The sequence below is a fragment of the Propithecus coquereli genome, unplaced genomic scaffold (genome assembly GCF_000956105.1).
Source record: "Propithecus coquereli isolate 6110/MARCELLA unplaced genomic scaffold, Pcoq_1.0 Scaffold283, whole genome shotgun sequence".
Classification (NCBI taxonomy): Eukaryota; Metazoa; Chordata; class Mammalia; order Primates; family Indriidae; genus Propithecus; species Propithecus coquereli.
Genome location: NW_012148430.1, coordinates 687,612 through 713,978, shown reverse-complemented (window position 1 = coordinate 713,978; position 26,367 = coordinate 687,612). Strand labels below are relative to the sequence as shown.

General features: G+C 49.4%; 1 protein-coding gene across 1 annotated transcript in view; it reads right to left on the bottom strand.

Moving 5' to 3' along the window:
* Positions 1 to 5,407: 5,407 nt before the first annotated feature.
* The window catches only part of PTPRM (protein tyrosine phosphatase, receptor type, M), a gene marked incomplete at its 5' end in the record, with an annotated part of 602,721 nt that continues 581,761 nt past the window's right edge, over positions 5,408 to 26,367 (bottom strand). Inside the window, 4 exons of the mRNA XM_012648382.1 lie at positions 5,408 to 5,965; positions 16,963 to 17,098; positions 22,921 to 23,084; positions 25,289 to 25,414. Coding sequence (XP_012503836.1) covers positions 5,912 to 5,965; positions 16,963 to 17,098; positions 22,921 to 23,084; positions 25,289 to 25,414 — 480 coding nt within the window. The remainder of the gene's footprint in view (positions 5,966 to 16,962; positions 17,099 to 22,920; positions 23,085 to 25,288; positions 25,415 to 26,367) is intronic.

Genomic DNA, 26,367 nt, shown 5'->3' with positions numbered 1-26,367 from the left:
TCATCTGTCATTTCAATATTCTGCTTTTGGTTGGGATCCATTGCTAGAGAGCTGGTATTCTCTTTTTGGGGTGTCCTTTTGCTCTGATTCTTCATACTCCCAGAGTTCTTTCGCTGATTCCCTCTCATTTGGAGCAGCTGTTGCTTCTTACTTTTGGATTTTCTTTCGTTTAGATAATGACATGCCCAGGTTAGTGTCTGAGCCAGTTGTTGGTGGTTGTGGGTGAGAATTGACCACACCCTGTATGATGAGTCGGTAAATGCAGTACAAGGGCGTGCAAATTGTCCTCCCTGTCAGTAGGTGGTGCTTGCTGGAAGGAACAAGCTGCAGTGTTGGTTTTGGGTCCTGTGACCTGCCTGGTAATTTTGGACTGGATGCCAGACATTGTGATTTTTACTTTCTTGGGTGCTATATATTTTTGTATTCCTATAAATATTCTTGAGTTTTGTTCTTTGGTGCAGTCAAGTTACTTGGAAACAGTTTGATCCTTCAATTGTTAGGCAGGACCACAGCTGTACTTAGCCTAGAGATAATTTTGCCCCACTTACTGAGTTAAAATCCTTCTGGGTTCTCTGTTCAATGGAAACAGAAACTACTCTGGCCTGTATGAACTCTAAATATTCTTCCTTCTAGTCTTTTTGGGTGGTTCTTTCTTTGGCCTCAGGTAAATTCGTTCCATGCTCGTTCTGATCAGTACTTAGCTGACGACTTGAAGGGGACACTCTGAAGATCTGTAGAATTGTTTCTCTCTGCAGGTCTCTCATCCCTGATGCTCTTCCTTACAAATCTTACCCACCTTGGCCATTTTTTTTTTTTTTTTGAGACAGAGTCTTACTCTGTTACCCGGGCTAGAGTGAGTGCCGTGGCGTCAGCCTAGCTCACAGCAACCTCAAACTCCTGGGCTCAACCAATCCTCCTGCCTCAGCCTCCCAAGTAGCTGGGACTACAGGCATGCGCCACCATGCCCGGCTAATTTTTTCTATATATGTTTAGTTGTGCAGCTAATTTCTTTCTATATTTTTAGTAGAGACGGGGTCTCGCTCTTGCTCAGGCTGATCTCGAACTCCTGAGCTCAAATGATCCGCCCGCCTCAGTCTCCCAGAGCGCTAGGATTACAGGCATGAGCCACTGCGCCCGGCCACCTGGGCCTTTTTGAGCCCTGAGGTCCATTTCCTCAAATGAGGGAGACCACTGGGCCCCACCTGGCTTCCCCATTGCTGCAATCATGGTCTGGAAATTCTCTCCAGGTCATAAGCTGAGGGCAACATTAGGGATCCCCAAATTTGTTTCCTGTTTCTTGGAGATCAGTGTCCTTCATTGCCTGATGTCTGGTATCTTGCATGCTATTTTTAAAAATACAGTTTTTCCAGTTTTTTAGATGTTTCACTTAGGAGGGTAAATCTGGGCTTTGTTACCCTAGACTGGGATTGAAAGTCCCAGAGGGATTTCTCTAAAGCTGACCATTTGTAGGGTGGATATGATTGAACTTTAGGGTGTCAAGGGTATTGAGGGTATTGGTAAAACGGGGTTGAAGTGATATATTATGGGGCTTGGGTTGTTCTGGGGAGAAGGTAAGAAGCGGGTAGCATGGACTAGAAGTTTTCATAATTTCAAAGAACAAGGATAAAGGAATAAGAGAGAAAGCTAGCAGTTGAAGAGGCTGGGGTCAGAATTTGGTACGTTTATTAAAGGCTAGATGCAGTGGCTCATGCCTGTAATCCCAGCGTTTTGGGAGGCCAAGGGGGTGGATGGCTTGAGGCTAGGAGTTCAAGACCAGCCTGGACAACATAGCGAGACTCCGTCTTAAAAAAAAAAAAATTAGCTGGGCATAGTGGTGTGCACCTGTAGTCCCAGCTACTTGGAGGCTGAGGTGGGAGGATTGCTTGAGCCCACGAATTTGAGGCTGCAGTGAGCTATGATCACGCCACTACCACTCCAGCCTGGGTGACAGAGTGAGACCCTGTCTTTAACAACAACAACAACAAAAAGAAACAAAAAAGAAAAGATTTCAGGGGTGAGGCAGTGGCAGTTCAAGGTGACAAGTTGACAGGCTGCAGGGTGTAGCCATCATCTCAGGTGGAGTATGAAGGGTGGTTGTTGAAATTGAGGAAATATTTGGGATGTGGAAGAATGAGTTCTCTCTGCTCGAGAGCATTTCAGAGAGGGACATTTCCTTGGGATTTGGGGAAAGGGAGCCTTGTGTTAATCAAGTTTGTTTATAACAAAATAAGGGTTCCTTAAGGCATACTGCAAATGGCTGGGAGTGTTGTCAGCAGTTGTCAGAAGTTGGCAGGACAGGGGAGGACAGTATGACAGGCCTTGCTGGGCAGGCCAAACCCTTCAGGACGAGACTTCCCCTGCCCCAGCTGACCGGCCTGCGCGTGCCGAGGTGCAGGCCAATGCGGGAGGTCAGTAGCTGCCTGGCAGGTGACAGCCAACCTCCCAGATGGCTCCATGATCCTCATGTCCTGGTATTTGTGCCCTTCTATAGTCCCCTCCCACGCTGACTCGGGCTGACTTTGGAAACTACAAGACATTGTGGCAATGACAGAACATGACTTCCAAGGGTCCTAAGAGGCATTGCAGCTTCTGCCTTGCTACTTTTTGGATCACTGGGAGAAGCCAGCAGCGTGCTGTGAGGACAGTTAAGCCATGTGGAGAGGCCACGTGGGGAGAAACTGAGGCCTCCCGCCACAGCCTCACTTTGCTAGGTTTGTGAGCCACCTTAGAAACAGAGTCCCAGCCTGTGAAGCTCTCAGATGGCTGCAGCCCTGACCCCACACTGTCATGGCCATCTCATGAGCGACCTTTGAGCCAGAGTCATCCAGCTAAACCACGCCTGAATTTCTGACCCATAGAAACTGTGTCAGATAATAAATGTCTGTTGTTGAGTTAAGCATCTAAATTCTGGGGCAATCTGTTGTTCGGCAGTAGGCGACTGATGCATATTTTGGTACCTGGATCTAGGCTGCCTCAACGAAACCTAAAGATACAGGCGTGAGTTTGCAGCCTGTGAGCAGAGGCTGGAAGGACCCCGAGGAGAGTGCTGGGGGCAGCTCCTGCCTTGTCCGCGATCTCCTGGTTCTCCTGGGGGCACAGGGCAGCAGCTGGGTCCACAGCTGCTCCCCCTCCCGAGTGCAAAAGACAGCACAGCTGCTGCCCCACATCTGCCTCTGCGTCTTGCACCACATGAGTGCGGATGCCCACCCTACCTGGGATACGCAGAAGACGGGGCTCTGGAAATGTAGTTTGGTCTAGCCACGCTGGCATGTTATTAACACAAGAGCATCACGAAATGCTGTTATGGTGTCATCTTTGGAAAAGGACCCCGTCAGGGCAGGACCTTCTGGCGTTCATGGCGGTCAGAGTCTGTGAGGTTCGCATCGCAGTGTCTGGGAGGTTCAGGACGCCACAAGGGAGGCCCGCAGGGCACGGGGAGAAGGCAGGAGGGACTCTCAGCCAAGAGGTCGGCTTCTATTGTTTGTGAGCGGCAGTGACTTCCGCTGTGCACTGGAAGCTGCAGATCTCAAGCATGCTGCGAGGCCTCATGGGAAATCAGAAAAAGCCACAAAATGTCCCTTCTCTTCGATCACTATTTGTGCTAAGAAGTGAAACAGTGAAAGAAAGATAAAAATCCAAGAGATTCAAAAGTCTAGAGGAAACTACCAGCTTTACAGTGAGACGAGGGTTCGATAATGGAGGGATTGGCTGGAAAATGGGTAGTGTCATTAGACTCGCAAGTCTCAGGTCACTTCCGTGCCATGCTAAGACGACTTCTCTTTTCACCCAGGCCAAGGGGACGGAGCCCAGGGCCACGACATCAGAGCGGAGAGCCCGGGGCCTCACCAGGCTCCCAGGCGAGGCCCAGCTCGCCCACCGAGGGTGCAGCGTCCGTGTGTGTTTATCCCAGTCCCCACATCCTGGAGGAATCACTCGGAAGAGGTACGGACAAAAACAGCAGCTCCCAGCCCGTGGGAGCTTACTGCAGGGAAGTGGGTGGGTGGCGAGGGCTGTCCCCTGGGAGGGGCCCGAGTGTGAGGTGTCCGGCGCAGGCTCAGAGCCCCACCACTTTAAGGAGCGGCCTGGGCAAACTTATACCAACCAGGGGCGTGTGGATTGCTCACAGGACAGCAAAGTCGTGGAGGCCTGCGGTGCAGATGTCCACTTCAGTCTTCCTGGTGACAGCCTCGATCCTGTCACCCTTGGTCACCAAGATCCCCAGAGCAGGCAGGAATAATGGTCTCAAGCCCCCTCCACTTTCTGGTGGGTGGTGGGGCCAGTGTCCCTGTGTCAGCATGTGGGCCTTGCTGCGCCTCTCTGCTGGAAGCAGGGTGCAGGGCGACCCTGGGCTGTCCCTCCACCTCCTGTGGCCTCTGAGGGCATTTGGCATCTATTAGCTGGTGTGACTTTGGACAAGTTATTTAGTCTTTTCTAAGCCGAGTTTCCTCATTGGTCAGATGGGATCCCTAACTGTACCCGGATCGCATTGAGGGAGGACCTGCTACCCCATGGGAAAGCGCCTCGCACCGCGTCTGGCACAGAACTGGGGTTTGTAAAGGTTCGTCTCCATTAGCTCTTGTCGGTCATTCAACATAGCCTAAAACCCGGTTTAAATTTAAGCTGTAAGGCCACGGCACACCTGCCTTTTGCATTGGAGGTCAGAGCCCCCCGGGGTGCGGAGCTGGCTGGGCTGCCATGGTCTTTCCCCTCTGGCTGGAACTCTCTGTCCTGCTTACACACACTCTGATTCTCTAACGCTTTAACAGTTGTTCTCTCAGCAAGTTTTGGGTTTGGATGAGGCACGGAGAAGGCAGATATCATCCCCCATTGACTGCGGTGAAACAGGGAAAGGAAGAGTTGCTCCGGTCTGCAAGTCCCTGCGTGGTGCTTGCCCCGCCGGCCAGATTCGTGGCCCATGTGGACGCTCACGGGGCTGTTTCCCCAACACCAGGGCCGGCGACTGAGCTGGGCCTAGAGCTCTCACTGACAAAAGTTCTCTCTCAAAAATCCCAACCGTACCTGCTCCAGGCAAACACCCCAGCTGCGCTCTCTCCCCCAGTGGTCTGGCGTGGCAGGCGCGGCCTCCACACCTGCGTGCTGGACACCAGGAACACGCCACGACTGCTCACGGGTCATCGTTTATTGAGTTGAGAATTCACACAAGGTAACATCGTACAGTAAATCATTTCCAGGGCTTAATAAAAATGATTGTCACTCACTGTGCTTCACAAAAATTTCTTTTAATGAATAAATAATTTGATGAAATCAAAAATATTTACAATATAAACAAATGGAAAAGCTTTGGATCCGTGACTCTGACCACTGAATTTTGCATTTTTGTAACTGAGTCCTCCCAAGCTTTTCCTTTGGAAACAATACAAATCTGACAGGAACGACTCATACAACATATCTCTGTTTAATACACATCATCTGTTAGTCCTGGAAAGCTACAGAAGCATATATTATGCAACATGTTAAAATACAAATATTCCCTAAAATAATATATTATCATAATGCCAGGGAGCATTCTCCACAGAACAAAAACATACACTCAGCTGTGACAATAACAAAGGATCACAGGCCACAAAATAATTCCCCAAAGGTACAAATTCCTTCATAAGAATATAACTGTGCTCTTCAATTGACCAGATGTCTACGCTGCTCCAACAAGCCGGCGACGGGGAGTAGTATCTGACGACTGTGTGTGCTGCGCGTGTTTCTGCCAGGCAGCGGCATGGCTGGGAACTGGGCAGTGCAAGCAGTTCTAGAAACACTTTCCTGGGCTCTTAAAAAGAGCCAATTATGCAAAGCAAAATAAGCAGATTGAGAAGTCTTCGTCTCTTCCGCACAAACGCCATGGAGCGCCGTGGCTCTGTGGTGTGACCGGGCGTGTCCGGGGGCTGCTGCGCCGTCAGCCAGAGTTCAAGTATTCCAGGGCCACCTCGTAGCAGAACTTGTACTGATCCTGGGGACAGAAGCAGGGAAGACGTCAGCTCCGTAACGACATCTAAATGCTGTTTCCATTAAAGCAACTATGGTAGATTAGGGTCTGGACCGGAAGGAATCAAACTGGTAAGGGTCTGAATTAGAAATGACTCAGAAGTCACGGCTCTGAACCCCAATCACAGCCACCGTGTGTGGACGTGCCCCCGAAAGGTCTGATGGAAGGTATTCTGAAATCTACACTCATTAGAGTTTCTGGACAGTTCTGGACAACTGGAACTTTTGTTTGTCCACATACATTCACCTGTATGTATCAACATCCTGAGCTTTGTGCGGGAAAATCCAAAGGAAGAAGGGAAGATGAGGAGAGCCCCAGGAAACGCCTTCGGGACGTGCTCTGACAAGGCCCTCGGTACCTACGCGAGGCTTCACTCACGGCCCGCTTCACCTTTGATTCTCAGTCTGCAGGATTTCCTCAATCTCATGAGAATTTAGTAAGCACCTCTCGAGTACCAAGGCCCTTGCCTGGTCCCTGATTTTGAGAAGTCCATGACCCAGTAAGGAGGATGAGACAGGGACCCTGATGACAGCCCATGAGGCAGAATGGTCCCCTCACACGTGTGGGCTCCGTGCAGGAGAGAGCAGATCTTTTTAGGGAGGGTGGCAGCAGGGAGGAGGTAGAACCTCCCCTGGAGGAGAGAACTGTGCGTGGGGCTGGGGTAAGTGACTACATGCCTTGGTTTGTCCCAGCCGGTCCTGGCTTCTGCCAATTGTGCTGGTACTCTCAAGAGTGTCCTGGTTTGGGCGATAAAGTATGTGGCCATGCTAACTGGGTGAAAACAGGCATTCCAGCTAGAGGCGGCAGGACGAAGAAAGGTAGAGACGGGGAAATGTTCAAAATCCTCTAGAACCACACACCAGTTCTGAATCAGGCAGTGAGTTCTTTTTCTTGAATACAGCTTTCTCAGGTCAAGTAGCTTGGCCTGAGCAAGCCCCACATGAGGTCCTGGCCTAGGTGTGGTCCCGGCTGCATTAGGTCCTGGCCTAGGTGTGGTCCCGGCGGCAGAGGAGGACGTTCTGCCCCTGCATGTCTGCATGTGCTGATGGAACCAAGCAGAGTGACAGGGGGCTTGAGCCCAGCCCCGGACAGGCCTCAGCAACTGTAAGGCTCCCTCCTCACTTCAGGGGGAGATGAGCTGTTACAACACGAGCTTTTACAACACATGAGACTCAGCACCCAGGTCTCGCTACCTATCATAGTGGCCACAACCAGGGAAATGTACTTTTTGGTTTTTATTTTGCCAAATTATTTGAAAACAAATTTCTCTTTTTTTAAAAATGTGCCTCCTAATTTGTCATTGACATTTCCTTTCCTTTACCTACATTTTGTTCTCTAAATACCCTGCGTAGTCCAAGCTGTTTATTTGAAGACAAGTTTATCCCTCTTTGTATAGCGCACCCGTCTCCAGCCAGAACCCCACACGTACTTGAGAGTCAAACGGTGGCTGCGTGTGCAAGTGACGGCAAACCGTGGGCTCAGCAGCATTTGACTCAACTCAGTAAATGTTTAAGGCTGGAGACTGGGGATTTTAAGACACAGTCTCAGTCCTCTGGGAGCTTACAATCTAGAGGTGAAGACTGAACAGACCATTTCGGTACACGGAAGGTGCCACAGGATTAAGAGTCAGGAGCAGTAACACCCACTAGGAAAGCTAAAATAGACAGACAGACAGTAACAAGTGTCAGTGAGGCTGTGCAGAGACTGGAATTCTCATGCTCCTGGGGATGGATGTAAAACGGTGCAGCCACTTTGGAAAACAGTCTGACAGCTCCTCAAAAGGTTAAACACAGAGTTACCATATGACCTAGCAATTCTACACTACGTACATACCCAAGAAAACTGAAAACAGATGTCTACACAAAAAGGTGTACAGAAATGTCCATGGTACGTTATTCATAATAGCCAAAAAGAATAAACAACTAGAATCCCCATGGATTGACACTGGATAAACAAAATGTAGTCTAGCCATAAAATGGGATAGTATCTGGCTATGAAAAGGAATGACGTGCTAATACACGCTACAACATGAATGAACTTGAAGCATGAATAAATTTGCTGAGTGAAAGACATCAGATTTAAAAGGTCACATGTTGTATGATTCCATCTATATGGAATGTCCAGGATATGCAAATTTATAATGACCAAAAGTAGATGAATGGTCGCCAGGGGCTGAAGCAGGGGGACCGGGGAGTGGCTGCTTAACAGGTGTGGGGTTTCTGCCGGGGCGATGGAAACGCTATAAATTTAGATCGTGGTGACGGTTGTGTAAGTCTGTGAACATACTGAAAACCACTGAGTTGTATACTCGCAAGGGGGAAATTTCATGGTATGTGAGTTATATCTCAATAAAACTGTTATTTAAAAAATCACTAGTAGAAAAATACTGGTCATTCCATCTGTGAATCCTACCTTCAGCGTCAATCAGGGGCTCAGGGGGGACTGGGACCGGGCAGACCCGACACATGGAACAGGGATCCACGTGTTCCTGGCTGTGTTTGCTTCCTGCGGGGTCGTGGCCTGAGGGCTCCACACCGACTCAGGATCCTGTTAACTAGCCCTGGGAGACTGGCTCCAGGTCCCCTCTGGTTAGAGAGCGCGAGTCAGGTCATATTTAAGGTTCCCTCCCAGCTTTGCCAGTCTAGAATTCTGTGATTTCAGGTTGGCCTTTAAAGCAAGTCTGATGACATATAAGAAGGTATTCTTTTAACTGTCTCATCCTGCAAATAACAAGTACTCTACCAGCCCGTCACATCCCTGGCCCAGCCCACTCTCCGTACGCAAGGATGTGCCAACGTGTGTGGACGTGGCTCGTTTTTCATTTTTTTTAACTCTTGAACTGAAAAAACTATACACTTTCCCTAGACAGACTTATATTTCTGATGCATATTCTAGTATTTATTATTTCAGGATTTGATACTTTTATTTTTAGAGTATTTGAAAGAAATCATTTGAATTTCAAGATTTGTAGAAGGCCATGCTGTCAGATCAGCAGGCCGACACACTGGCTACGAAGTACTCCAGTCATTTCTCCTGCTTTGTGAATCAGAGGGACTAAGTTTTTTTTCATGGAAATATAAGAGATCCAATCCCTTATGGAATAAAAATGATTTGTGCAAACCTAATTGTGCAATTAATTTCAGTGACTGCTCCGAACCATGCTCCTAACATATCCACACGCATCTAGTGGGGAATGTGGCTGCTGGCCTCGGGCCGCGGCACAGGCTGGAAACTCAGGAGGGATTTTTGGCTTTGCTGCTAAGGAGCTGCTGCCCAGATGCCACCAAAGCTGCCCTGTGTCTCAGGCACGACTATAATTTTCAAAATGAATTCTCCCTCTTCCATCGTGTCCCTCCTAAGCAAGCTGCCAATCCCCAGATTCTGTGATGCCTGGTTTCTGAATCAGAAAAATAAAGGGAAGGAGAAGGAAGACTGAAAATTGCCTTGTCCCCCCCCCCAGCACCTGGGTAAATGCCTGAAATCTTCCTACATGGGAAACTGATTACACTTTATCACCGGGTACAGGCCTGTCTTCTGCAGTTTCCTCTCTCAGCTCACTTGCTTTTGAACAGTATAATTAAGCCACATGAGCCATCCTGTGCTTCAGGGAAAAAAACAGTTTGATGCCTTGGTCCCAAACTCTCCCAATCTGGGCGACATTAGCTGGTTTCAGGCACAAAAAGTGCTGCGGGCGGGGGCTCGGGCGGGGGCCCAGCCTGTCCTCCTCACATCCACCTGCAGGACTGTAACCAGGGCTACCTGCTACTCCTCGCCGAGCCCCGACACTGTCCCCGCTCTGGACCATGCTTCTTGTCCCTGCGAAGAGGGAGGAAGCGAGTCCTGAAGAGGACTTGAGATTGAGGTTACATGTTGAAAGTCCCCGGCCTGCCCAGGGAGGGGCCACAGGCCAGCACACCAGAGGCCGCGCCGGGAGCCTCCCCGCAGGCTGGGGCTCTGCACTTCACACGCCGTCGCCTGCCGGAGAAGATTCAAAGAGAATAGGCTACGCGCTGACCTGGGGCAAAGCCGCCTCCCCGCAGCACCTGCTTTTTGAAACTAAGACAAGTTTCGCAATTTCGGCTGGATCCTGTGCTGACAGATCCTCAGGCTGGAAAGATCCTCTCGCTGATGCCCTGCCAGGAGGGCGAGGTGCCCCACGTGCTAATCACTGTGGTGCGATCCTTCGGTCCAGCGTTCCCCAGGGTCATGACAGGTGGCCAGCCACTCTGCGCCAAGGAGACCAATACACCAATACATCCACATCGCCACCCAGCGAGACAGCTGCGTGTTTCTGACAACGATGGAACAATCATTACTTTCACCAATATCTTCAAAAAATGTGTGTAGAACTTTCTTCGCCTCCATGCCCACTCCCCTGCTTAGACCCCGTCACACATAGCCACAGCCCTCCCTGGGCTGGAGAGAGCAGCAAGGGGCAGCTCGGCTGGGACTGGGTCTGGCTGCAGAGAAACGTCCCGTCACTCAGCACGTGTTTGCTGGACATCCCTCGGGAGCGGGCGCCCTGCTGGTGCTGAGGGTGGGAGGCAGGTGGGTGCCCCGGCGCCCGCAAGGAGAGCAGAGCCTAGGGGTGCGTGTGGGGCATTAACAACCATCACTCCAAACCTTCCCGGAGAGCGCAGGGACACTGACCGCAGAGGATTCCCGGCGCCCGGAATGTGGCCGGCAGGGGCGGCTCGGGGACCGAGCTCACTCGATTCTCCACCTGACTCCTACACTCTCCATCTCGGCACGTGCACACGCGCAGCCCGCCCAGCAGCCTGTTCATTCCACATCACCGCACAGGGAGAGCGACAGAGGGGACAGTCTGCGCAACCAGTTGGCGGATTGTGTTGTCTGCACAAGGGAGATCCGCAGGCCCCACGCCACGTGCCATTTGCAGGCGAATACATGGTGCAGCGCGCTGTCTCTGTATCTGAGGAGGGAAGTGAGGCCGAGCCTGGGCGGCCAGCTCTAAACCACAGAGGGACATCTCAAGACCGTGCGGCCGGTCCAGACAGGGGCCTGGCCCCAGAGTGAGCGGGCGGAGGTTGGGGGGTGGGCAGCCCGTGGACACAGCAGCAGGGGCAGCGCAGGGAAGGGACAGGCCTGCTGACCCCCCAGTTTCTCAGCCCACCTGGCTCGGGCTCCGTGCCCAGAGCCTCTGTCTTAATTGGGCTGGGGCACAGCCCGGGCACTGGTATTTCTGGAAGCTCCTCAGGTGACATTCATGTGCAACCCCGCAGAGAGCGACGCTAGAGTGGCTACTCAGTTCTCAACCTTGCTGCACCTGGGAGTCACCGGGGGCTTTCACACTCTGCAGCTGAAGTCCCGATCAGGCCCCGATCAACCGAATCAAAGTTTCAGGAGGGCCCAGGGACCAAAATGTTTTTAAAGTTCCCAGGTGACTTCAGCATGCAGCCAGGTTTGAGAGCCCCTGAGGAGGACATGCTTGTTTTCTTAATCTTACAAGGCACACTGTGGCGGGGCAGGACTGTTCCCATGAAGCCTGGTCTGGGGTTAAGTATGCACACACACTGATTGCATTTCTGCTCTGTCCCCAGGTCCCTGACACCGATCTGTGCACTCTTCCTCCTGGCGTGAGCTCGCGCTGGCTCACGGCCGTTCTCTGGACTTCTCCGTGCCCCTGCCAGACACCCAGCAGCAAACCACCCAGTGAGGATTCCCGGCCATAATCTCCCCATCCGTCCTTCCCCTTTCAGACTCCCACACATGTGGTGATTAGATGTGTGGCTACATTCTATTTGGAATTTTTATCTCATGGTTTTGTGCCTGTTGTTGACTTTTTCCCTTGCGTTTTCTACGCAGGACACACCCAAAGAGCCCTGTTCGTGTCCAGCCTCTAAGCCGAGAAGACACCTAGGGGACTCCTTGTGGGGTGGGTGAAAATCAGTGGGCTTGGAGTTGGAGATGAGCACTCAGAGCTGGGTGTGGCTCACACTCGCTACCAACCCCAGCCAGGGTCCCCTGTCTGGAAAGCGGGTGTGAGAGCAGGACCTGCCATCTCTTGTGAAAACGACTGAGCACAACTCACGGGACTGTGTTCTGTAAACAGAAAAGCCCTGCAGGCATCTAGGGCCCGTCTGCTTTTTTTCTTTTTTTTTTGATTTAACTTTTAAAAAAACAACAGCTTTGTTGAGATATAATTTGTATACCATAAAATTGACCCTTTTCAAGGCTACAGTTGTTAAATGAAATTCATGGGAGACCATTGTTTTGGACAGAGCTCCCGCACCAGGCCGAAGCAGAAGGGAGTCACTGCCAGGTGCCACGTCACCCAACTGACCTCAACACGGGCGATTTTCCAAAAAACAGGAGATGCACAGCAACCGACCAGAAGGGGTCCAGTTTACCTGAGCCAGGTCGGTAAGGAAGTCCCCTCTGCTTTAACCCTATAATGGGAGTCACTTTGAAACGACCCATCTGCTTTTTTGTTCCCTGTTTCTTCTTTCTCCAGCCTTTTCTGCCTATAAAGCCAAACTCCTCTGCCCAGCTCACTGAACACCCACTCTGTTTGATGGAATGAGTTGCTGGCTGATTCTAGGATCGCAAATGAAAGCCAATTAGATCTTTAAATTTGTTGTAATTTTGTCTTTTGACACAGCTCAGTGGTTTTCAGTGTATTTACAGAGCTGTACACAATCTAAGTTTAGAATATCCCCGTCACCCCAAAGAGGGACCCCGTGGCTATTAGCGGGCACACCCCCGCCCCACCAGCCCTCGGCAACCACTACTCTACTTCCTGTCTCTATGGACGTGCCTGTTCTGAACACTTCGCATGTGTGGAACAGTACGTGTGGCCTTTGTGACTGGCTTAATATTCTTATCCCCACTTTAGCGACAGGAAGACTGAGGTTCACGGAGGACTTATGTCCTGCACGCCCAGTGAGTTATAAGCTCTGTGAGGCAGAGGCCGTGTCTTCTCTTGATCCACTGCCACACCCCGCCCGGTGCTGCACGCGGAACAGAGGCTGAGGAATAAGTATGGAATGGAATGGAATGGAATGGAATGGAGACCGGTTGATCATGCCAGTGACGTGTTAGTAGGTAAACTTTTGCTCTCTTAGCAGCCAAGACCACCGTTTCTCTTAGGTGGGAAATGGTCTTTGCCTGGGAAACCAGCACAGAATTAAGTGGGCTTTGGGGGAGGCCGAGATGGCCGAGGGCGCGTGTGCTCGCAGAAGTGTGCTCTGCTCCTGAGAGCGAGGACATGGAGGAGGAGGGCAGGCGGGTCGGTGGCGTGGGGCAGGCCAGGGGAGGTGTGGTGAAAGGCCCGAGCAGCTGCCCCCGGGGACGGTGGCCAAAGGGCCCTGAAGATGGCGATGCCTGACGTTGTTTCGAGCGTGCCCCAGGGTGCAGGCCGTGCCCTGCGTGCGTCAAGGTTTTGGGTGGTGGTGGGGTCTGGTGGGGGTAGGGGAAGGCATGACTTTCAGGTCTGGGTTTCCACGGAGCAGACTCAGGGGTCAAAGACCATGAGTTCCAGGCCACTTACGGAAACCCCGAGAAGAGCCCTGGCCTTCCGCACTGGGGATTCAGGCCAGTCTTGCTCTTTGAGAACCGGGAGGCCCCAGCGGACAAGGAGCTCAAAAGCAGAGGCTATTTAAAGTGTGCATTTGCCTGCACGGGCAGCTTTGCCGACCTGCCAAGGGCATTTGGGCGAAGGATGACGCCAGGTGTTCAGTTCCTGGGTGGGGCGCTGGGCTGGCGGAGGGGACTCTTCCCAAGTTTCCATCACCTCCCAGGGGGCGCTATGTTTCTCGAGGCAAGATCCATCTCCAAAGGCCGTTTCTCTGTTAAGACGGAGCCCTGGGAACTTCAAAAGCCAAATGAGGCAGGCAGAGGTGGGGGCTGCGGGTGTGGGGCAGCCGCTCTCTCTGGCAGCCGGGATCGCTTCAAAGGCGCCCAGGCACGGGGGACGCCTGTGACCTGACCAGGCAAGTAGTGGGACCCAGACTGTGCCGTCCTTGTCCACCCTCTGGGAACCCAGCTCTCTGATGGGGACTTGAGGCTGGCTTAGAAGCTGGGCTAAGAAAGGGGTCAGGGAAAAGCACAGCTGCCCCTGCTGGATACAAAGACTCTAGTCTTGTGCTATAAATTATCTTGCCTCCTGGCAATGCGCGGGCTTTTCTCCAGAGCCCCTAAAATGAAAAATGTAAAGGAATAAATCTTTAGGGCCTCTGGATCTCCCTGGAGAGGGCCCTGCTTCAAAATGAACAGATGAATTTTCAAACTCGGAAGCCATTTAGAAAAAATCAGAGCTGCAAAGGGACATGGGGAGAGAAGTGGCGTGTCTCTCTGTGCTTTCCCCCCACCGCGGCAGGAGGGGACAGCGGTAGCATTTTCATGTTCTGCACAGAAGGGGCCACTGGGGGATTCAGCCTCCCATGTGACGTGTGAGGACTCCCAGCGAGGCCCAGGCCCAGACACGCGCCCCAGGCTGCCTGGCACACGCTCGCCAGCTTTGGAAGACGCAGCTAAGAAGACTCCATACCCTGCTCTTCCCAGCTGCTGGTATGACACGCTGTGCTTAGGGCGCACTCTGGTCTCAGACAGCCTGTTATGCCCAGTGAAACTGTATCAGACTTTATCACCCTGACCTCAGTTAATGAATTCCCTCAGCCAACACACACATGTATGAACACCAAACTAAATAGAAATTGTACTCACAGGCAAAAATAAACAAACCACAAGAGCTATTCAACTCTGGAAGCTTCAAACCCACTGAAAAGAGCACTGTGACATTTTTTTCCTCTGGTCACCGCATAGTCTCTGTTACCATGACAGATTCATCAGACAGTTTTCTCAGGAAACTGCAAAAACATTCCTGCACATTTCTCAGCCACTGACCTTATCCTACAACCGCTGGTGACCTTTGGGAGTCCGGGCGTCCAGGGATCTCGTTTTCTCCACTAGAATTTCATACGACCACGGAAACTCCAAGTCATTACAGAACGGCAGGCTGGGACCACACGCTCGCTCCTGGTCCCGCCACCTACGCTTCCATTCATTTCGTGAAAAATCACCCCTGTCCTGCAGTCTGCACCGCTGATTTGGAAAAAACCCCATCGTTCCTGCCCATAAAAATTGGTGATTGATGGAAGCTGTAGCCAGAGCCATTAGAGGAAAGGCCTGGAAGGGTCTCTCTCTAACGATCTGCTTAATGTAGACCACAACAACTGCGAAATGACATTTTCTATCAAGGTCAGCTTTGCCCAAATACCCACCAAGGTTTAGAGGTTGCATATCTGTCCCTAAAACAGTGAAGTCAAACACCACATGAAGCCACAGTCAGAGTGTTTCAATTTATGAATCCGTTTCCATCCTCTGCTGGCGGAAACGCAGGCCGCCACCGCCAGCTGCGTAACTACCCTTTTCTCAGTCCCCATCCCAGAGGACTGGGAATGGTGGGACCGCGGTGGTGGGACGCTTCACCATTCAGGTGGGGTCCCAGGGAGGGAGAGAGTTCTAGTGAAGCCCCACACGGAACACGCCAGCGGCCTTGCAGCCTCCACAGGAAATGTTACTCCGTCAGGCGCACTAGGAGCCCTTCTGGCCGTCACTGAAGGCACGTGCCCTGCAGACTCCTGTGCCCTCAGTCACTGCCGCTCTCCCCTTTGCCGTTTCCAAAGCGGCTTCCCACGTCTCTGCACACTGGGCCACCTCGATAAGCTCATATTATCCCTAGTTTACAAAGCTAGACCCCGAGGGAGTTAAGGGACTTGCCCAAGGACACTTACATGGCAAAACTAATATCTAACTAGCATCAGTCGCAGAGCTGAGACTAGAATCTGGATTTTCATGGGCTTCCCGTAGGCGGGGAAGAGAGGGCAGGAGTGTGGGGAGCACAGTGCTTTCTGCTCCTCCTAGAAGCCGAGTGCTGACGCTGATGGCTCTGAGCGCGTGCGCTTGGCCGCGTGGGCGTTCTTCTGCCCAACTCCCAGACCAGCAGCCACGCTTCTTGGAAACGGAGCGGCTCATCACGCATAAGACACCCCCGAGTGTGGCTGTGCTAAGCAGGACTCGGCCGTGTCCGGGTGCTGGCTGTCACTGCTCACTGTTAGCAGCCAGCCCAGGGCACTGTTGTCACGACTCCTCAAACTGCAGGTGGGGACCATGGCTACTTCTTCCGCTGCAGCTTGTATCTTGACTCTCTCTAATCCCCTTATTTTACTTTTTAACTCTAACCGCACTGCTGCGGTGCTGTGGCCCTGGGATCACTGGCCTTCCCAGCTTGTCCGCATCGGCCACCTCTTCCTCCCTGTTCCCACCCAGGACACTCTCCCAAGCCCGGGAGTCCTACTGTTCCATCCGGATCCTTCTTCCACGCACAGCGAAGTGCAAAAACCTAATCTAAGAGCTTCCTCCTTTAAGCTATTCTACTATTCTTGAGTCATGGTGGTTGGCATTTTAAGAGCACCACATAAAAAGAGATTTCACAAAATACTCTAAGAAAGTAATTGCACATAGTCCTTTGTTTCTCAACTGCTTTAATCCTTTTCTCAGATAGGGCCACCATAATTAAATGCAATATTCTGGATGTCAAACTAAAATTCACAGCTTTGATAAATATTAGGTGATTAAGCTATTTATAAAATCTGTAATTTGAAAATCTGGCATTTCATGTGCTATGATTATTTCTTCTCTGTGAAGACTAAGTGCTTAGCCACGTGGAAGGTGCTGCCAGGAAGGGAAATTAATAGGGATGTTCACTTGTGAGTTTCAGCCATCTCCACACTTCAAATGAGCTGAGACCCAGCCTCCTTGTGAAAGAGCAGAGAGGATGAGGGAGAAAAAGAAAGAAGGAAAAAAGCCCTGTGAGCAGTGATGAAATTACGCTTTGGAAAACGAGCCTCTCCCTCTATGCACCGGTTCCAGCTCAGTCTGGAGCTGGCGTGGAGCCTTATGCCAACGGGCGGCCCTGGGCAGCGCAGGGGGCATCCTACCAGGAGATCCACCATGTTGGGCTTGTTGTTCCTCAGCGTCTTCACAGCGTGGAACACGTCCACGGTCCTCTGGTGCCGCAGCATCTCGCACACGATGCTGATGGCGCAGAACGTCCCACTGCGGCCTCCTCCGTTCCTGTCAGAAGAGAAATCAGACGGTCGGACCCCCATCTCGCACACGCTCTGTGGAAACGTGCCGCCTAAACCCTAGCGGAGCAGCGAGGACGAAGGCCTCTGAGGCCGCGTGAACCTCCCACTTGGGCCGATTCTCCCAATTAAAGCAACTGGAGCAGGTCAGCTGCTGTGTTTGGTCCACGGGCGCCTGAGTGGGGCGCCCTTCCCAGCTTTACCTCAGCCCTAGACTATGTCATCTGATGCAGACCCTCAGTGATTTTTACAGACAGGGCCCACAGCAGAGAGTTCTCCACACACACACCTTGCCTAGCGCCTGCTGGGAAAACCCGTGCGATGAGTGTGAGCTACGTTCAAAGCAATGTGGCCTTTCAAAAAATTCTATTAGTATTGCATTATTCTTCTCTGAAACATAAAGGTTCTTTTTAAATAAAACTTTTTATTTTGAACTCATTTTGGATGTACAGAAATGTTGCAAAAATAGCATAGAGAGTTCCCTCGTATATCCAAATTCCCTGATGTGAACATCTCACATAACCACGGCACACTACGAAAACCTGGAAAGTAACGCTTGGACAATACTATTGTCTAAACCGTCAGCCTTACTCAGATCTCAGCAGGTTCTCCACTAACGTCCTTTCTCTGGCCCAGCATCTGATCCAGGACCTCCCCTGCATTTAGCTGTCCTATCGCCTTGGTCTCCTCCAGCTGCAGCAGTTCCTCAGTCGCGCTGGTCAGCATCTTACAGAATATAAAACACAGATGGCAGGATGCAGAGGCAGAGCAGCCGTGGTCCTCAGCTACAATCTGAGAAGTCACTACGAAGTACAAATTCATTTGGGATTGTCTGATGTTTTCTCATGGTTGGAAATGAGATCATACATTTCGGCAAGAAAACCACAGAAGGGGTTCATGGTGTTGATCTGTCTTATCCTGGTGATGTCAGCCTTGCTCACTTGTTAAGACGGGGTCTGCCAGATTTTCTCTGTAGCATTATTATCTTTTTCTTTGTATTAGCAGTTAATAAATATCTTGGGAGAAGATACTGTGGGACTATGCGAATATCTTGTTTCTTCTCAAAGTTTTGCCCACTGACGTTGCATTTGTTGGTGAATCTTGTCTGCAACAATTAATTATCCCTGTGGTGTTGGCCTAGTGGTGACTTTCTATCTCCCGCTCTCCTTCGACATTCTATCATAAGAAAGAGCTGTCTCTTCGCCTCCATTAAACGATTTATTTGCTTACTTATTTTAACTTATTATTTATTTATATCAGTGTGAACTTATACATATTAATTTTATTCTGTGAGCTAAAATCCAATGGTATCAATATTTATCTTGTTGTTCGAATTGCTCTAGCTTTGGCCATTAGGATTTCCATCGTGTTGGTTCCTGTGTTCTTTTTTGAGAAGCCTTTATCCTTTTTTGAGCATTTTCTTACTTTCTGCAACCACGCGGTATTCCAGGCTCATCCTGTATTTTCCATGCACCAGGCTCTGCGATCACCCTCTTCTCCAAGGAGGCCTTTTTATTTATTTATTTTTTTAAAGTAAACACAGTATCACTATCACACCTAAAATAAATAAACATTACTGTTTTAATATAATCAAATTTCTAGTTGGTGTTCCAATCCCAGATTATTTCTCACAGTTGTTTTTTATTAAAAATCCACATGTAAGCGAAGTCCACATGTTGCATTTGGTTGGTACATCTTACAAATTTATTTTAATCTCTAAGTTCCTCTTTGCTCTGTATTTTTTCTTGGGAATTTATTTGTTGAGGGAACAGGGCCATTTGTCTTGCAGAGAGTCCCAAAGTCTAGATTTTTCTCATTCATTGCAACTCTGTGAGAGCATTTACCATGTTGCTCTCTAGCCCCGTATTTCCTGTGCATTGGTATTTAGATCCAGTGGCTTGATAAGACTTCAGGATTTATTTACTTATTTAGACAAGGATGCCTTGTAAGTGTACTTTCATTAGGAAAGTGTAAGATATCTGGTTGTCCCTTTGTTTTGTGATTTTAATATTGACCATTGTGTTTGGATGCCAGCTAGATCAGTCCGTTACACAGTTCCAGATCAGCTTTTTAAATAAAGTATAACATACCTACAATACAGTCCATGAATGGCAAGTAGATATTTTAGTTAGTTTTTACAAATGCACACAGCTTGTAACCACCATTCGGCTCAAGATACAGACCGTGGTCAGCCCACCCAGGGGCCTCCCCCACACCCCCTCCTCGAAAACACCATCAGTGCCACCGAAGGGCATGTGTTCTACTTCTCACTCCATAAATTTCTTTTTCCTGTTTCTGAACTCTGTACAAAGGGAACCACACAGCACATATTCTTTTGAGTCTGGCTTATTTCTCTCTGTATTATCTGTGTGAGAATCGACCATGTTGTTGTATCGTAGTCTATTCTTTTATACTGCTCAGAAGAATTCTACTGAATGGAGACACTACTGTATAATTTATTTATCCAGTAGTTGATGAATGTTTGGGCTGTTTCCGGGTTTTAGTTATCGTGAGTAAACGTGCTATAAGCATGTCTTTCAGTACATGATGCATTTCTGTCATCATTACCTAAGAACAGAAGCACTCGGAGAGTACGTATATGTTTAGCTTTAGCAGATGCTGCCAAGCAGTTCCTGGTTGTACGAAAGTTACTTCCTACCAACAATGTAAGAGAGTTCCAGTTACTCCACAGCTCCACTAACACGTGGTATTACCATTTGTTTGTCTTTAACATTTCAGCCATTCTGGTGAGTATGCAGTGGCATCTGATACTGGTTTCAATGTGTACTTTCCTAAAAATGAATGACATTGAGTACCTTTTTATGCTTACTGGCCATCTTTTTTTTTTTTTTTTAATAAAGTACCTGTCTAGTTTTTTGCCCATTTAAAAAACTGGGGTGTCTTTTTCCTATTGACTTGCAGTAGTTCTTAGACATTTTGGCTGAGTCCTTTGCCTGACAGACGTATTGCAAAACTCTCTTCCCACTGTCTTGCTTTTTCCCTCTTGTTGGTGTCTTTTGATGAATAGAAGAGCTTCATTTGAATGAAATCCAATTTATCAATATTTTCCTTTATGGCTAGTGTTCTGTGTCCTGTTGAACAAATCTACCTTGAATTATGAAGATTTTCTCCTACATCTTCTTCTATAAGCTTTGTTGGTCTACAACCCACCTGGAAAGGATTTCTGTCTATGGGGCATCCAGGCAGCCTCCCCCATTGCCCTGCCAGAGTTGAGATCTTTGTTGTAAACCAGGTGGCACGGCGGTGTGGCTCTGTTCCTGGACTGTCTCTTCTGCGTGCTAGTCTGTTTTCTGTCCTTGCACTAGTGTTACTCCGCTTTTCCCATCAGCCTTTCACCCACGCTTTCAGCACCTGCTGATGACCAGTGTCTAATCCATTATTTCCGTAGAGAGTTGCACAATGGTGATATCTTAATTCTATCCATTCATTCTGGTTTTATTAGCTGGAAGACATGCATAAAGAATAAAATGCCCTATTTGTGTACCTGTGGCTCTCAAGGAACCATTCAACTAACAGCACCTGCAGGTCTGGGACGCAGGCAGAATCTCTGCCCACAGCCATTAGGTGGCGCTACACTATGCTGAATCCTATGCTCTTCCTGCAGAGAGGAGTATGTCAGTGGTTTCAAAGCATCCTTTCCTGGCCAATACTGGAGGATGCCAATTTAAACTAACTTTTTTTCTTACAGCTAAATAAAACCCTTAGATTTAGATTTATGAATGTAAACAAAAATAAACATGTTCACCAGGCTGGGGTCTCACACCCACCCTGGTGCCAAGAGTGCAAGCGGCAGCTCCATGGAAACCATGGGGGCTTTGGAGGGTGGGAGAATGGTTCCCAAGGAAAGATCAAATTCTCTCACCAGAAAAAGGGGGAGAGACGCTGCACAGGCAGGAGGGAAGGAACAACGGATGCCTGTTACGGCTAAAGGACAGCCCCCTGCTTTAGGTGTCACATGGAACAGCTATCTATGAGGTGTGGTGATTTGGGGGGCCTTTGTGTCTTCCCCTTAGGCCTGTCCTGGTGCTTCAACTTCCTCTCATCACTAGTAACTTAGTCCTGTGGGTTAAAGCATCGGCCTTTGGTAGAAAGCTACTGATCCCAGGGGTTAGATGCATTATGTGTCTTGCTCCAGACGCTGGGGGTCTCCAGATGCAGGCAGGGGTATCTGTAAATTATTTTTTACTATTTTAGAAAAACATGGCAGACCTAATACAAACTAACTAAAATGTCCATTTTCTGTGCTGGGAGTGTATCATCTCAGTGTGGTGAACCTATTGTCCTACTCTGATCAGAGGTTATATCTGGGCTTAGAAAAACAGAAATGGGGATGTGAACTGTTAATTCTTAGTGGCATTTCTTGGTGGAGATGTTTCTACTGCACTGGGTTCATGAGCAGGAAGGAGGAAGTAGTAAGTGGGGGAAGGTTAGGTTAATAAAACACTTTTCAGAAGACAAAGGATTGGGACTTCTGGTTGAGGACAACTGTGAGTAGACTCCTAAGACTCTTCCCAAAGGAATACCAGATTCCTGCAGAATGAGACACTACCATGTTTTCATTTGGTGAGAAGCAGGGCAGAGTCCTGGGCTTCCAAGGAGGCCTGGCAGGCCCTGGGTAGGGGTGGCATTGCACAAGATAAAGGCACTCAGTGGAGTGTACCTGTGTCCTTAGCCAAGTTGGCCACTTCAACTAGGGTTGATCTGTCCAGAGTAAAACTTCATGTTGCCTTCAATTTGGGAGAGATTTCATTGTGTGCTTCTAATGACACTCCACTAAAAGCAACATACGCTTATACTTTATATTTCCACAAATTCTCTAAACATTTTCCCTAACTGTCATGACTTTTTAATTGTCTGTTCCATTAAGCCAATTGCAGCTGGTTGATTAGCTACATATCATTGCCAATGAGAAAATGCAGGTGAAAGTGCTTTGGAAAGCACAGCATTCTCTACTCAGTGGCTCTCACCTTTATTATCTCAACACATCGAAATAATCTAGGAGTTTACAAAAAACACCCATGTCTACGCCCCGCTCCCAGAGATTCAGATTCAATTGGTTTGGGTGTGGCCTTTTTTAAAACTCTTTAAATGACTGTCAATGTATGGGTAGGGCTGGGAGCTTCTGTAATGGGGGTTCCCACGTTTCAGCATCTGCTAGAACTGCTGGTCTAGAGGCCACACGTTGGAGACACTGGCTCTAACCAAATCCTCCTAATATACACATTCCCTGGGAAAAATATCTCCTAAAAACCACAAAGAAAAAAAAAAGAGAGACAGTTCCCTTGAAACCTATGACATGATTTCCAATAGAATAATCAAGTACTATGATGGTTACCCAGCTATGGCTGGCTGGGAGGGGGCCTGATTAGTATTAACAGCATTTGCTGGTTTTTGTGGTGTAACTACTTCCACCATGGATGATCTTAAGTTACCAACAGTTTAACATCCAGGTCAGAAAATTCCTGAAAACTTAACAATTGGCTCTGAAGAGCCAGTAGGAGCCCACTGAACCCACCCAGGTAGTTTTTTTGTTGCTTTTTTGGGCGGGGGGAGGTGTCTTAATCACAGGGTCAATTCGTATTTTTACAGCAGTGATGCACCATCTGAATGCCAAATGTACGCATCTTGTTTCCTGAAAAGCCACCTAAACCCTGAGTGTACTGATGATTGCTTCACAAAGACCTGCTTATTTCTTCCCCATTTATAGTGAAACAAAGACAGGGAAACAAGAGGCAGACACTGAGCGTGGGGCCTGGCCGTCCTGTGACGGAGACCACTGCAAGCACTCACAAGCAGTGCACGACGGTGCGGCCTTCGCCGCCGTTGTATTCCTCCTGCCACTTGTCCACTTGGCGAATGAGCTTCAGGAAGGAGCGCTTGGACACCGGTGTGTCCCTGTACATCGGCCAGCCCAGGAACTGGAACTGCTGCACCATCCGATATCCATCTTGGGGCTACAGAGAATCAGGGTTGGGAAGAAACAGGCATTGTTGACTCTATTGCATTGCAGTGGGCTGATGCCACCTGTCTGACCTTCACGTTATTAAAGGAGAGTCCTGCCTACAAACCGCAAACGTGGCTTCCACGGGCCTGAAGAGTCATGATTTCTAATCTCGAGCTACTACAGAAAAGCAGGTGTTTTAAATGGTAGGCCAGACAAGTAAGAGTGAGCAGAAAGCTCGCCATTTTGCAAAAGCCAAGTGAAAAATAACACTTGGGCATTGACCACGTCGTGCATTAAGTGGTAAAATGGCTTCAATTACAGGTCAATTAAAGGTAAAGAATAATTGATAATCTGGAGATGTTTGTGAGCCCGGTGTGACAGATGATGCTGTGTTTCCTGTGAGTATCATGTGGTTTTGCTTATTGATGTGACTCTTGCTCAGATATCAGTAGTTAATTAATCTTCAGTCATAATTAAATGGAATTGCAAAACCCTAAAAAGTGTTACTCAGCTTACGTTAGAAAAGTGACAACAGCTTTAATTTGGCTGTAGCTAAACCACCAGGGCTGACTCTTCCGTGGCTGTCAGCAGCATCTGACCCAGGTGACCACTTTCTTCTCAACCCACGTTCTCCACTGGCTGTTCCTGAGCCCTCACAGCCTGTCCCGCTCTGCCTCGGCCTCCCATCCCCTGGAACTCCTACTGATGGGAGCGCCGGGCTCAGTCCCGGGCCTTCCCTCTTCCCTGTTCCCCTCTGACTTCGTTCAGTCCCTCTCTGAGTTTCACTCTCATATATTCAAAGGCTCACCTGACACCCTACCATTTACCCCAAACCCAGCGTGTCTAAACCTGAGCTCCCGACCCTGTCTCCCTGCACGCCCTCACCCAAATGATCCTGTCACAGTCGCAGCCTTCACAGTCAGTGTCAGTGCCGTCATCCTCGTCCTCAGGACACAGAGCGCGCCAGTCGCCCGTCTCCCTGGGGTCCTCCTCCTGGCTCTACCTGCAGATGTCTCAGGCTCTCCCGTTCTCATTCCTCCACCTCCCCTCCTGCTGACGGCCTCCTGATGGATCTCTCTTGGGAGTCTATTCTCGACATAGGGGCCAGAATGCTGCTTTAAAGATGTGACTTATACCATGTGACTCTACTCAAAACCCTGTAATGGCTCCTTATTTCTTTCCACGCAAAAGCCCCAGTGCTAGCCGTGGCTGCGAGGCGCCCAGGAGCCCCTCCCTTTCCTTCCGGGTGAACTACCTATGCGCCCTGGACTCCGCTCACCGTGCCCCAGCCACACCAGCCTCTCACTGTCCCTGCGCTCACCGGGCAAGGCCCCCCTGCCGCAGCACCTCTGCACTGGCTTACCCTGCGCGGACCGCCGGCTCCCTCCTTCCCCTCCCCTCCCCAGGTCTCGGCTCCCAGGGCACCTCTACTTAGAAGGCAGCCACACTTCCTCTCCTGCATGTGGCCCTAGCACTTTCTAAACCCCCGCCCCACTTTTCTTCCTATAGCACGTATCACTTTCTAATGTACATTTATTATTATATCTGTTACATATATTTTTCACTGTCATCTGACAATGATTCTTTGCTTGACCAAGCTGTGGTCAGGCCCCCGCACCTTCTCTAGGCCCTTCACTGTGAAATCAGTTTCAGCAATCCCTGCCAGTGAGTTAGCAACCCATCCCCCTCAATATCTGATCACCCCAGAGATCCCATCAGGTTCCTCACACTCCCCACCCCAGGTGGCGTCTGGTCACCCTGGCCTGTCTTCAGCAAGAATCCTGTTAGGTGGATTTAGTCAGAGTCCCCATCAGCCCTGACATTTCCCCTTAGTAATTTTCCATCCGCTGACCCCACCCCACGCTCCAGCGCTATAAATCCCCAGGTGCTGGTACTGTGTCCGGAGTTGAGCCCAGACTCTCGCCGCCACGGCAGGACGCTGTTGCAGTGACCCCCAGGCTGTGCACCTATCGGGATGGTCCTGGGTGAAGTGTGCCTTACTGTGCTTCAACAAGTATCGCCGAATGATGTTTTCTGCAACACGTCTCCCAGTAGAAGAGTTGTAAGCTCTACAAGGGCAGGGATCTTTGTTTTTTGTTCCCTGATGTATTCCAAACTCCTAGACCACTGACTGACATACAGGGGGCACTCCAAATAGTCAATGCGTGCGAAAATCAAGGAAACCAGAATGAGCACTCCTGGCCCGAGTCTTACCCTGGCTGCGTTATAAATACGGAATATCCTGCTGATGATGTCCTCCTCCAAATCGGCCGACACAAACTCCACCTGGATGGGGCCATGTCTGTGTACTCCGTTCTCTGGCCAGTACTGCGGACACAGCTGAGTTCAAAACATACAAATACAAGGTTAATTATGAGAGTAATGAATTTACTCCTACCAGTTTGGATAAGGTCGGTGTCGACATTCATTAATTCCTAAGACTTCACTAATTTCCTTTGTTTTCTTTTCTTTCTTTCTCTCTCTCTCTTCCTTTTCCTTGCAGCAAATGGACTTTCTTGTTCTCTGGTTCCTCAACTCCACTTGTCCTCTTCCTAGGACTTTATTTTCTCAGAAAGCATCTTTCACCCACAAAAAAATTCTGCTTTCCAAGGAGGTCATGCAGACAATGGTCAACACATCCCTTTGTGAGACCTCTTTTGTCTACTGAAAGGAACTCTCCTCACGCCCTGGGGAGAGGCAGTAGGTGCCAATCCAAGAGGTAGGGTACTTAAGGTGGCACATATACCTGTTAATGCCCAGATCTCCACCCTCTGCTGGCTGGGCTTGCATGGTGATTTATAATCACTATTGGGAATAAGGCTATTTTGTGACAAGGTGATAACAGTGTTGGGTTGCATTTTCATGTTCTGATCCAAACCCTCCCAGCTCGGATCTAGAAAACCTGGTGTAATAACTGTTTTACCTGGAGGTGGCTTTAATTAAAACACAATTTCCTAGATTCTAAAACTCCAGGCATTGGTGACACTGAGTAGCTAGAACTTTTGCATGAACGTATCACAGGACTCATTGCGGCAGGAACAGTGCTGGGTGTGGTGGCTTATTATGAGGCACTTCCATTGCCACCATCCCACAAAATTCCTACACCTGCAGATAGTCAGGTCGGAAGAACCCCTAAGATCTTTTCTCTATTAAGCCCTGAAAGCTTAATAAGCATTTAAAGTTTACAGTTAAACTTCCTTTGGGACTTTGTATTTCAGTGACTTTTTTTGGAGTAGCGTCTAACTTTTATCTTTCTGATTTATTTGAGGCCTTGTGGAGAGGCAGGAGGGGAA